This window comes from Cyrtonyx montezumae, unplaced genomic scaffold, assembly GCF_038088225.1.
Source record: "Cyrtonyx montezumae isolate F1298 unplaced genomic scaffold, pur_monq_1.0 scaffold_7, whole genome shotgun sequence".
NCBI lineage: Eukaryota > Metazoa > Chordata > Aves > Galliformes > Odontophoridae > Cyrtonyx > Cyrtonyx montezumae.
Window position 1 is genome coordinate 11842433 of NW_027072078.1, and position 13329 is coordinate 11855761.

At 46.0% G+C, this 13329-nt stretch overlaps 1 protein-coding gene across 2 annotated transcripts in view; it reads left to right on the top strand.

Annotated features, from left to right (window-relative positions):
• The first annotated feature begins 6703 nt into the window (after positions 1 to 6703).
• Positions 6704 to 13329, top strand: part of ITGA6 (integrin subunit alpha 6) — a 36509-nt gene continuing 29883 nt past the window's right edge. Inside the window, exon 1 of one of the 2 annotated variants that reach the window (XM_065751162.1) lies at positions 6704 to 6917. In XM_065751162.1, coding sequence (XP_065607234.1) covers positions 6757 to 6917 — 161 coding nt within the window. In that variant the 5' untranslated portion in view covers positions 6704 to 6756. The remainder of the gene's footprint in view (positions 6918 to 13329) is intronic. The other variant, XM_065751161.1, reaches the window with a different exon arrangement.

Genomic DNA, 13329 nt, shown 5'->3' on the forward strand with positions numbered 1-13329 from the left:
ATCTACGTTTCTTAACTGACTTAAATGTTAATTCCTGTGCTTCATCCATACTTGGTTCTGCATGGAGGTCAGTGGTTACACATGCCCATGAACTATCTCCAGTAATAGCTTCTTTTCTGATATTAAACAGATTGTTGAATGATGCAAACTTTTCCACCTAAGATGGGTACCCTAATTCTTTCCTCCCAGAGCAGTTGTCATGTTGGCATCCTGAGGCTGAAATGAACTTGGCACGCAGCCTTGGGAACACAGGATGCAAAGGGCTTACAGTCAGTGCTGACAGGCACAGGCTTTATACCACAACCTGATCCCACTGCAGGGTGATTGCCGTGCCATGTGCAGCTGGTCAGCAAGCACTTACAGCATCTGCTGATTGCTGTTCATTGTCTGCAGGACATGCATCTGCACACATTTATTTTTTCTAGCTGCTGCACACCTGGTGGATCGGGTCAGAGAGATCAGTTACGTTCTTTCCGCAGCAATCAGTCAGCTGCAGGGATGACAGTGAAGGGTCTGAAAACTGACATACTGCAGTCTGGAGTGGAACAGAGCAAACTCCCGGGCTCTTCAAATATTATGCGAAAGCAAAGTGGTGTCAAAAATCCCTTCTTACTTGTTGCTAAATACATCAGTAACCCATAAGGCACTGCAAAAATTCCTGAAGATGAAGGAATGAAACATCACGAGGGGCATTACAGTGGCTGCCTATAAGGTTTCCCCCCCAGTACAGCATGTTGCCCAAATGATGAGTAATGCCAGTCAGGTGCGCATATCTTCTGGTACCTCAGCTCAGCTGCTGATAGCTCTGCAAAACTGAATTTGTTGATTTTCATATTTATTCTTACATGAGAGGGGGAATCCAGAAAAGGGACCTGGTAGTGGGTGTTGCTGCAGCTTTCCTCTGATACTGCGTCATTCTCTTGTCATTAAGTAGACTGTGAAATGGAGATTATAATACTGCTATATTCCTCACGAGGGAGGAAAGAAAATGCTTTGAAATGGTCCTTTTCTGTTCTGCTCAGAAAACACATTATTACTGCTGAATAACCGCATTTTACTTGGTTAATGTGAAGAACAGATCCACAGTAAAATGGGTCGGTGTACATCTATTCGCAGTCAAGGGTCAAATCATGCCTTGATCTAACTGCCAGTTAGGCTGCAGAATTGCTTAAAAGTGGATTGTGACCTTGGAAATGCTGACTATCTTTGGATAGGGTTGGGCAATAGCAACTGATGCATGTATCTCGCTGAATGTGGTCACAAATTCACAGAAGTCAGTATGATTTTATGCTGGACAAACATGTTTTGTGTGGTATGTACCAAAATCACATGCATACAAATAGCTATCTATGTGTGTTGTGTGAGAAATCACAGGAATAGCCCTAGTGAAAACAGAGAGCCTCCCTCTGACTGTAGCATCTCACCTTCCTCAGCTGTCTGTGGTCACTCACGCGTGGAATGAGCTCTGCTACATTTCTGGTGTTCTCTTTGAGAATGCTGCTGTTAGAAGTGTGTAAACAAACAGGCAGAGAAGTCCCACTGCCCTGCCCAGGAACAGTTAATGACAGGGATAAGAAAATACATGTAGTTACTACAATGTGCATTTTAGAATGGTTCCTCATAGCATGCAAGTCTGGGTTTGTTTAAATGAGATTACCATTAGAAAGTTCAAAAACTAATTCTTACAACTCAAAAATTTCTTGTGGAAAAATTTATCTGGAGAGATTGACCAGGAAAATAATGGTCTGAAAATGAGGATCAGAGGAACTGCTGTATAGGAATTTGGAAGCATGTTTGTGCTGTAATCTTTTACCAATTTATGATGATATTGAAATGATTGTTCAGAACTCTGCACCTTAGATTTGATTGCCTGGTGGGCATGGGGCATTTGGCCTTTTGCTACAAAGGGCACTTGAAATTTAGAATAATAGAAAAATAGGGAGAAAGAAAAAAAAAATACTGAAAATGAAATACACAAATGTTTATTGAAGACTTTGCATTTGAAATCTTGTCAATACAGCACAAACATCTGCACTGTCATATTTGATTACCTTTCCTTCCTCCCTGGGCCCTGATTTTAGTTGTTTGCAGCAAATGAACAATTCACTCAACGCTAGTGAAACCAACACAGCAGCTTCCAAAAAACCCTTCACAAAACTGATTAGATTTGCAATTTGCTTTGCTCAGCCTGCCTGGTCATGGCTGTGTCATACAATGGATTTTTTTACTGAATAAAACCAGAATTGCAGAGGAAACTTTTTTTTGTATGAGCACATCTGTAGTGTTTGTTCAAACATGGAAATACTCCTGATTAACTCCATGTGAACGGTCTTATTTTGGAATAAAACTATTTTTACTTTAAGCTCAACAGCTTCTGTTTGATTATTGAACAGTGATGTTAACTGGAAATTACTGCATATGTTGGCAATCCTCAGTTTTTTTCCTCTGGATGTACACACTTTGTAGTTGCATAAAGAACTGGCATTCTAAGAAGTTTTTCTTTGATAACAAATTTTCTTGATTATTTTTTTCCTAGTTTCTTAATTTGTTGGACTAAATGAGTTAAGTGGAAGTATCCAATAGTTTTTGCATGTAATACAAAATACACTACAGGTAGATTGGTATGAAGGTTAAATAATCCTTTATTTCTGCTTAATAACCTGAAGCTGCAGAAGCAGAAGGGTGCTTTGCTCTGCAGGAAGCTCAAGAGAACTATATAGTGCTCTCAGCACCCACACAAGTGCTTTTCACACCCAAGTAAAGCAGGGAGACACAACAACTTGATTGGTGTTGTCAGTAGCCCAAATCCTGATAGGGGGTCTTCACAGGCTTTATTTTTTGGCTTTCTCTTTAGTCTTTATGTAATTTAAATTTGCATTGTTAGTGAGCATGTTACCAAGTGAGACTCAAGGTAACCAAAGACAGAATTTATTTGTATTACGTAAAAGACTAAGATCACTACAAGCTAGGAACTGTTCAGAGAAACACTTTACAATAGTGGTCCAAAGGAAATAAACAAAACAAAAAAGCAATAAAAGAAGATGACCATGCTCAGCTCTAGCTTGTCCAGTTTATTCTTCAGGATGTTAATCTAAAGAGGAATGCACCTTTGTTACATTTTTTTAATGAAAAAAAAACCCTCTTATTAGTAAGGAGAGTAGAGGCTGCTAGCTCCAACCTTGACCAGAGAAGCAGCATTTGCTGGCTTTGCCTCCAGGGATCTGAAAGCTGTGTTGGAACACGTCTTGAACACAGCTTGTGCTGAATCAGTGGCTGCAGTTTGGTTGGCATGCGAGTGAGGTGGCTGTATAACCAAAACTGCAGAACTGCTAGGCTGTGGATATATCCAAAAACTTTAATATTTTTTTTTTTAAGGAATAAAGACAGACTTCTTATTATCCTTAATTGGTGAGATTCAGTGTTTTTAAATTTTATTATTTATTTTCCCTGATTCTTATCAATCACTGGCAACCTGTGTGCAAAAGATGTGGGCTTTGCCCACAGGTGGCTGCCTTCTCAGCTGGGTCTAATCCAGGGCCATCAATGACAGCAGGTGTAGTAAGTGTGGTCAGCAGCAAGGAGCTGCTTCCACCATTTTGTGACTAGAGGTCTCAGCGCTATTGTCCTAGCACAGCAGGTCTGGAGCAGAGCAGGTACCTCCAGTGACAATTCCTGATCTCATGTTTTGCTCGTGCTGTCTGGGGCTGGGCACTGTGCATCTCACCCACTGCAGCTCTTGGAGGTAAGTGCTGCTGAGGCTGTGGGGAGCTGAGCTGTGGGGATGGCCAAGGGCTCTTTAGTCTGTGTAATCTAGAGGAACACATGCTTTTCTTGAGCACTGCGCTTTTTAATTCTTAATTTTTTAGGCCCTTGATGGGGTTACAGCATGTCTTATGAAGACTTAGTCTTCTTCCCAAGTCCCTGGGGAGAGCTTCGAGGAGGGTCCTATGAATACCTCGTTTGTAAAGCTTCCCCTTTCCTCCTGGCTGTGTATAAAGAGTAGCCTAAGCTTGGACCTATGTTGCTATGTAAAATGCCCCCAGTTATGTGGCCAGTGAATTAGAATACAGGAATATGTTCACAATTACTGTGGTTTCGTGCCTCAGTTACCAGTAATTTTGGAGAAAAATCTGTTTCCTTCCCCAGCAATCCAAGGTATGGTGGCTGGGTCACACTGTCACCAGCATTCTCTGATCCCTGCCTAGCTATGTGCAGAAGGTTCCTCCTGGAATGCTTACAGAGATGTTTACACTCCAAACAGCCTGGGCTGGTCATTCTGAAACTGAGGAAGGAATGCACCTGACAAGTGGGGAGGGTGGAAAAAACTTCTCTTCTGGTAAAAAGCTTAAAGACCTGCTATGTAACGTGGGTTGTGGTGTCAGCCAAACTTCTGAATCCGGGCAGAAATTTTTCTTTCAGCTAAATTGTATTGGTATATTACCTATAATGTTAAAACTGTCTGACTTAATGACTGAGTACGAAATATACTTTGTTCTAAACAACTGGTCTGCAGAGGAAACTTGTTCTTACTTTGTGAACCTGTATATGATGGAAGAATTGTCTCTTTTAGTCTCTGAACAGGGTAAAAAGCTGTCAAAACATAACACCTTAATCAGGAACTGAAGTTCATCTGATTAAAAACAAAACAAAAAAGATTTTTAAGATTTTTCTGAAAAGGTGGTAGAAGAGATTGAGATAATCTTCATTTAGTTACAAATGACGTAAATACAACAATCAGTTCTGAATAATTCAGAATTTGGAGTGTGTAAATGAAAGCCTAAAGCATCTTGCCAAGCTGTGGCTTTTCCATCTCACCTCTATTTTCCAAATTTTTATTTCTTTTTAATCCTTTGTAACTAATTGTGCAGGTTTCTGAAGGAGGAAAGTATTGCTGGCATGAAGGCTTGCTCAATACATGGACACAGCAGGTGAACACTTCAGGCTGAGAATCAGCACACCAATAATAGGCAGCCAGCTTGAATGCTTGGCTAAGGTAAAGTATTTGTGATTAAAAAGAAATGCTGCTTTGATCTGACCATGGCCTTTCTTAGAGCAGCCAAGTTACGCACAGCAGAGGGACTGCCTGACTGGCTGCTGTGGCTAGCCTTGCTGCCCCTTTACCCATAGGTGGTGAAGGAGTAGATTGCTGAGGTGTGTGGGTTATAGATAACTCACACTGCGGGGCTTTTGGAGGAAGAGTGAAGGAAGGAAATAGATTTTTGTTTCAGACTCCCCCCTGCCCCCCCCCCTCCTCACATAGAACACGTTACAGTAGTACAGAATGGCAAGAGACCATCCGAGCTAACTCCAAGCTGTTTGTGTACAGTCCATTCTTGTTCCTGCTGCGGTCATTTGAGATGGGCTTTACTGTAATCGTGTGCTGCCTCTGGAGTGTAGAACTGCTTCCCCTCAGTGAAGTCTGTGGGTAACAAAGCAGAGAAACGTGCCTGGGCAGTGCTGGTGGGGAGAGGGAGCAGTCAGCAGTTCCTGCTGGCATTGTTCAGATGGTGTTTGGTGGTGCACAGTTAAGATGGCAGTGCTCTGTGACTCCTAACAGCAGTTACTGAGCACAAGTATTACTGTACAGTAGCTATAGGCACTTGTTCAAGTATTAAAAGCACATGTTTAAGCAGTCCCAAAGGGCACACTGCTCAGATCTCTGTACAGACATCAACACTATTTCAAAATACTTGTTTTCAGATCTTTGCTAATGACTGTGAAGTCTGGGGATTGCAGTAAGCCTGCTTTGTTGTCGTTAGTCTGCAACCTTCCTTCTCTGTGCCTGCAGCTAAACCTCGGGCAGTGCTTCTGCCACAGCTGTGCCTGTGCAGCAATGGGGTGTGTGGGATTAAAGCTGAGAGGGAGGAATGAGGAGTGTGCAGGGACGGTTCCTGTTAGCAGTAACTAGCAGGGAGTCTCATTGAACATCGTGTGCATCTGATGTGTAAACAAAACATTTCTGGTTTGTTTTCTGCTCTTTTGATTGTGTGTTTTGGTCCTGAGCCAAAGACTTCTCTATACACGGAGTTACTCTAGAGTAATTGCTCCGGAGAAAGGAGATGGATTAACTCCCAGGGAGCGTAGCAGTGTTAGAGCAGAAATTATTTGGAATACCGGCATGTGAGAGCACTATTGCTCTTTTTTTCCTTTCTTTATCCCTCTTTTCTGGAGCCTCTTGTGGGAAGAGGAGCTTCTCCCTTCTCAGACCATTGATCATTAAATTCTCAGATCCTTCTCAGACGAGCATTGTTCTGCTGCTGGCACTCGTGAGGTGTTAAAGCCTCGTTCGCTTCCCTAAGGCGCAGCTCTGCTTTCCAGTTAAGAGTGCGAGGAAGGGGAAAATACCGTTTTCAAACGGTACGGCTAAAAAATCTGTTTAAGGATAGGAAATATGTTGGAGGAACGAGCGAGCCGCCTGCGCAGCTTCCCTTCCGCACGCGTTGGGGGAGCGCAGAGCGCGGCGCGCCCCGGCAAGGTGCGACGCACGCGGCCGCCGCCGCGGCACTGCCCGCAGCCCCACCCGGCCGCCGCCGCCGCCCCTGCACCCGCGCTCGCGTTCCGTCGCAGCCCCGCCCGCCCGACATTTTGCAGCGGCTCCGCCGCGGGGAGCGCGAGGAGCGCGGCGGATTGCCGCTCCTCGGGGGCCGGGCCGCCCGCGGCCCCGGGGGCGGGGCGGGGCGGGATCGGTTGCGGCACGACGGGCGCGCGGAGGGAGCGGCGGCGCTGGGCGGCAGGTTCCCGTGCCGGCAGGAGCAGATGGCGGCCGCGCTCCTCCTCTACCTGCCCCTGCTGCCCGGGCTGGCCGGCGCCTTCAACCTGGACACGGAGAACGTGATCGGCCGGCGCGGGGAGCCGGGCAGCCTCTTCGGCTTCTCGCTGGCCATGCACCGGCAGCTGCAGCCGCAGGAGAAACGGCTGTAAGTGCCGCCGGGCCCTCCTTCCGCCGCCGGGGCTGCCGCTGGCGGAGCGTCGCGTCTGGGCTCCCACCGGGCGGCGGGGGGGGGGGGCAGCACCTGCCGGGGGGCGCCCGGGGGCGTCGGGGGGCGAGCCGGGGCGGGACGGGAGGATTCTGAGCCGGAGTCTCCGGCTGCCGTCCGTGGCGGGCTGCGCCGCCGAGCGGTGGGGACCTGCGGCCGTGCCCCCCGCTCCGAACCGCCGCGGGCACGTCCGAGAGCTCGGGCGGAACCCCCCCCCCCTCGGCCGTATATCCCCCCAGCTAGCGCGCAGCCCCCAACGCTGGGCGATCGTGCCCGGGGCACGGGCGAGCCTTCCTTAAGTCCTGAGAGTAAACGAAGGTCCTTTGTGCGTCCTGAGGAGGGCTGGGGCTCCGCACCTCGTGGTGGCTGCACCTGGGCAGTCACCTGTCCTGCTGATACTTCACGGAGTGCATCTCCTGTAAGGTACTGCCATGAAGCAGACTTCTCCAAACATTTGGCTTTAATGGCAAATGAAGAAGATGTGTTTGCAGCGTGGATAGGGCGTGCAAGACACTGGGCAGCAGTCATCCACGATGAAGTTAGCTGGTAAGCTTAGTTAAAAGCGCTTTGCACCAGCTTTGTTCAGACTTGTGTTCTGTGTGGTTTAATAGGAATTACAGTGTGTAAAGAGGCATGAATCATGGTTTCCACCTTCTCTCTGGTACTCAGGGACCCAACTGTACATCCTGAGGACTGAATACAGCTTTGTGAGTTACTTCTCAGAGGCCCTTATCTTAATTCTTGACAGGATTATGTGCGTGCTGGTCTTGTTTAGTTCCGCTGTGAAAGCGGTGTCTGAAGCTCGTTAGTTTGCCATTGTGTTATCAAATGCTGATAGAATGAGTGTGTCAGAACATGCAAGGCCAATTAGCAGAAGTCACAGTGTTGGAGCTAGACTGCAGTGTTGGACTGGAATGCCTCAGAGGTTACAAGCATGAAAGTTGTGCATTGTGTGCACAGTACTTCCTCAGGCAGTGTGGGATGGACAGTCAGATGCTGCTTGGCACGGCGTGCTGAATCTCGGCCTTCATGGCTAGCAGGGATCTTGGGTAGAGACAAAACGTGAATGGAGAAACTGTTTTGTGATGATGCATGGTTCTGAGTATGCAGTGTCTTGGTTTTTAAAGTCTTTGCATGATTTTTAGTGTGAAGAGTTGGACTGCTACCCAGGAAAGCTGCTTGGGAAACCCAAGTTTGGTTCTTTTATGTAGCACAGACACGTCATGGTTGCTTTGAGCATTTTTTGTGTGTCTCCTGATGTGCTGAGTTGTAACTGTCTTTCACGGTGGTTGAGGTATGCTCAGCTCACTGTGTTGTACCTTGTGGAACATGTGGAGTTGCAGTGGAGCAAAGGCTACTACATTAGGTTGCATCTTTGTAAAAGCTCAGATAAAAATGAGTTGCTGCAATATTGACCAACTCGTTTGGCGTGCTCCGTGGATGCTGGTTGGTGGAAGGCTCGGCTCTTTGTAGGCGGAGCAGGCTGTGTCTGCTTTCCAGGTAACTGGTGAAGGTGAGAGGTGAAGGAATGGAGATCCTGTTGAAGTCTTGTACTGGAGGCTGTCTGGTCCCTGCACACTGCCCATTACTTGCAGCAGCAGGAGCTTCATGCTTGCCTGCAGGGTGCAGTACCACCATTCCCAGCTGTGTCTTTGTCCTACCTCTACTGCTGAAGCATTTTGTATGTGTAGTTCTCTTGTGACAAAGAGAAGTGTTGTTTCATCCTATCTTCTCCATTGGGTGCTACCTTTAAAACTCGGTTATATTTAGTTAGTTGTTACCAAAATGCACAAACCCTGTCTCATCATTGGAACTTAACTGATGCTAGGAATCTTACCTTGAAGGGAACCCTGATCCCAAAATCCCCTGCTGACCCCAGCCACTCTGTACAGCGTCATGATGTTGTATGCAGGTACAGCTGTTGTATGCTAGATCATTAAGTCCTTGAGAAAACCAATGAGAAATGGCAAAATACATGAGTTTTGTTGAAGGGATATTTTAGTCTGTATAGCAAGCTATAGACCCTTCATTTTTCATATCAGCTCACTTAAGGTGATTCTTAAATGAGATTGCTTTCTCTTCTGCCTCAACCAGATACATCCGCGTTAAGCATTATGAAATACCTTAGTATAAAGAGGAGTAGAAAATGTCTTTAACAGTGACACACGAAGGTGCAGCTGAAATAGCCTGCTTTTAAACATGGTGTTTGCTTCTGGTCACTTTTTTCCTAGTAACAGAAGATTGTGGCTTACACATTACCTTTGAATGGCAATTTCTGTGTTTGTCAATGTTAGATACGAATGCTGTATTTGCTAATTAGCAATTACTTAACTCCCAGTGGCACAGGTAGGTGGCTGTTCAAGAAATGCATCAAATTTATTTGTAAAGGATACTTTGTAGAAGGTTGGGTACTGGTAACAGTGTTTTGTTATTCTGTGTGAATATTTTCAAGTGAGAAAAGTTTGAGTTCGTTGGGTGAAGAGGAGAAAAAACTTTATTAATTAACAGTAATTGAAAGTGGACTGCTAATGGCTTGTGGGCATGAAAGAGAGCTGAATGCAGTCTTGAAACATGTTAAGGAAGCATTAATGTTACTGTTAGGTGGACCGAGGGCAGCCTGCCTGGATTTCTGTGCACAGTTCTGGTCCATTGTCAAGCACGCTGAATCAGGAAGCAGGAGCACTAATGGAGTTCCCAGGGAGCTGGGCTTCATGCTTTGAGGGAGATTGCTCTGTTGTGAACCTCAGTGTGACAAAGTTATGGAGCTATACTCCTGATCGGTGGCGGTGGTGGTATGACAGCTGTGCCCTGTGGTCTGCAGCTTATGGACTGTATAGCTATGGGAGTTAAAGCTTCGTTAGGTGGTGATGGAGAACACGAGGGTATCTATGTGTGCCAGTTATATGTTAGCTACTGTAAAGTTCTATGTTCTTATTATAAATATTGTCAGCTACCTAGTACTAATTTATTCTTAATTTTATATATGTGTGCGTATGTCGTGTTATATAAAATGTGAATGTGTATACATTCAGTGTGTGAGGTGGTCCTTTTCAGTCCTTTTGGGTATGATTCACAACGATTTAAGCTGATCTCTTGGATTAGAACACAAATCCTAAGAACACCTATATCTGCATGTAACTCGCAATCAGTTCTGGTATTACTTTGAATACAGAAATGAAGCTGAATTAATGTAGGCTTCTTATTGCTTAAGGAAAGAATGAGGATGAGACCATGGCAGTCAGCATTCAGGACCTCCTCTTCAGAAGAGAAGCAGTGGGTAGGCATTTTGTGCCAAGTCCGTGATGACCATTAGGATCTATAGAACCTAAAGGATTGCTTATTGGAATTTTTACTTTTGGCAGCTTCTGCTGATATTGCATCTCTCTACTGTGAGGTGTTCTATCGATATAAAACAGAGTTGCCTTTGGTCAGCTAGCTGCTGACATTGCTGTACTGCTGCTGCAGTGCATCCTCAGTGGCGTTCAGCCAGTGTTTCTGTGTTGTCAGGGGGCCTGTGCTCCCTGCTCTAGCAGCAGAAGAGGGCTGGATTATGATCATCTGCAGCGGAAAATGGAAATTTCTGCTTGCAGAGCTGTTACCAAGTAATTCAAAGTTCAGGTGAGCTGAATTCATAGCAGTGCGTTTGCCCTTTCAGGATTTAGAGACCTTAACAAAGATAATCTTTAAAGCTATTATTGATGTAAAAAAAAAAAAAATTGGCTTGCAATTAGATGTCCTTTTTTTTCTCTCCAGACCATGTTCTTGCTGTCTTGTTGCTCTGTGAATTTCTTTTTTTGGATGTGTTCCTCTTTTTACCTATGAAAGCTGTTCTTGGATAACCTACTTAGCATGCTTGTTACTTTATTTGTGGTAGTAGAACAGTTTCATGTTGTATTCTAGATGGGTGTCCTATGCAAAAGTGAGGATCGAGTGAAGCTAGGGAAGAGGAGAACTCATAAAGTTCCCCTGGAGTAGTAAGGGAAAGAGTTTAGAGGAGATACATTGAACTTATACAGCACATAAACAAAACAGTTTTGCTGTTTACATTAGATAAGAGGGAAGAATGTGTAATTGAGTCATAGAACCACAGAACGGTCTGCTTTGGAAGGGACTGTAAAGCCCATCCAGATCCAGGCCCCTGCTGTGGGTTGCCCCCCACTAGGTCAGGCTGCTGTAGGTAGAATAAAGCTGCAGAAAGCTTTTCCTCCTGTGCTGAGTTAGTCTGGGTTACCTCTGGCAGAAATACAACTGATAGATTTTGTGGGCAGGTGTGTGAGTGATTGGAGACTCTATGGGTATAGTTGTCACTGTCTGACTCCCGTTCCAGCACACTAGAAAGCTGCACTAATTTAACCACTGTGTCAGTGTAGAGAAAGGGCAGTGCTTTGGATGTTGTTTGGTTTTTTTGCCTTAAGCCAGATGTATTTTAGTTTGGCTTAAATTTGCTATAAGCTTGGTTTTACAAGTACCAATTTATTTGAATCTGACTCTAGATGTAAGAACTTAGCACTTAAATCAGTAGCTGGTACAGACTTGTGCAGATGAAACCTCAAGCAGAGAGAATTCAAGGCAAGGAGACTGCTGCAAACGGGACTGAGGAGCCCAGCAGTGTGCTTCCTCTGGCTTATCCGCTGCTATCAGCTGTTGAACTGTTTCCCAGGGCTTTTTATCTGTGACTCTAAAAAAGTAAAGTCAGTAATGGGAATGCTGTCAGGAGAGCTGGCTACATGGGGCTGGCTCCTTCCTGCTTGGGCAGGGCCGTGGGGCACAGGAGCTCCCGGCCAGCACAGCTGCCTACAGAGCACGTTGGGCTGGCCAGGGCGAGTTCTTTGTTGTAGTGGCAAAGCACGTTTCCTGAACAGCAAAAGCAAGCCTGTTGTAAGTTGTGTCTGCAGCACCTGGTTTCCGGTTATGGCATGTTTGTGTGTGTTTGTTGGTCTCCTGTTGTCGCCGCAGTGTGCTGCAGGCGGAGGCGGAGCTGTGCCAGCACAGCGTACTGGGAGGCAGATGTGTTCAGGTGGCTGTGTTGGCGAGTCTGCTCCCAGGCACGGGCTGTGCGGTGACAGTGGCTTCTGAGAGGGCAGCTCTGCAAAGGCTGTACCAGGAGGATATGCCAGAGTCCTTTTCCGTTGGCACTGCAGGCTCAGCCTCACCACAGTGAGGCTGACACAGGCGATGCAGACTCACAAGTGCTTTGGCTTATGCCTTATGACTCCAGAAATGTGAATGGTAACTGAGGAGGCAGAGATCTATCTCCACCTTGAGCAGAGAGGCTGAGGGTGTGCTGCTGAGGCTCGTCTCAAAGCTGGGCAGGGGATTGCTGAGTGAATACCTCACTGCTGTGCTTCTCAGACGAGCTGATGGAAGCACACAGATGGGCAGAGCAGACATACCTTGTTGCACGTCTGACTGACAGCCTTTGGTGAAACTGTCCATGAAATATTCTGTCATGAAATGGATATGTAGTATGTTATGTTGTTATAAATACTGGAAGATGTTTGGGTAAGAAGTCATTTTTGTACCCCTCTTTGACGTGCACCCCTGTTTGGAAACACAGGAAGGTTCGTGGTGTTCTTCAGATCTCAAATATAAACCCACCTGCCACAGAAGGGTGGGAGGCAAAGGACGTGGAGAATATTGGCCAAGATGCAGGGAGTAAGAATGTGCCATTCAAGCATGAAGAATGCAGCGTGCATGACACAAGGCTTGCATTTGTGTGCTGCTGTGTTCCCAAGCACCAGGGGCTGGGATAGGCTTCCCAGGAGTCTTTCTTGAACAGGGGCATTTAAAGGAGCCCTGTGTAGTTCAACTATCTGTGAGCTGGAATCTTAAAATTTAGTGTTTTTATTTGAGAGTGTGGTTTCCTTAGGTTTGTCTTCATTTTCCAAATTTCCCAAGGCCTGGAGAGCAGTGGAGATGGGGTGTACCGGTAGTGGCAAGCAGAGGCAGCCCTGCCAGAATCACTGTCAGAAGGTGTGTGACGGGCTCTGTAGCAGTTTCACTCTTGTGCTGCCTACCTCAGGGGTGAGGAGGACTCCTTAAGCTGGCATACACTTTAAGGATAAGCTGTAAGGCAACCCTCCCTTCTGCTATGGATCTGTGTCTGGATGTGAGGCTGTGCGTGCTGCATTGTCTGCTATTAGAACTAATTCACATCTGTAGTCCTAGTTCGTGCCTTTTTTGTTAGGGTCAAGTAGAAAAATATCTTGTGTCTTGGCAGGAGATAATGAATATTCTGTGTTGTAATGTCTTTGAAAGCATTGCCTAACCACGTCCATCTGTACGTGGGCTATTCGATGGAGCTGGTCTGTACCTGCATGAGACTAATGTAAATCTTTGTAGTGGAACTATC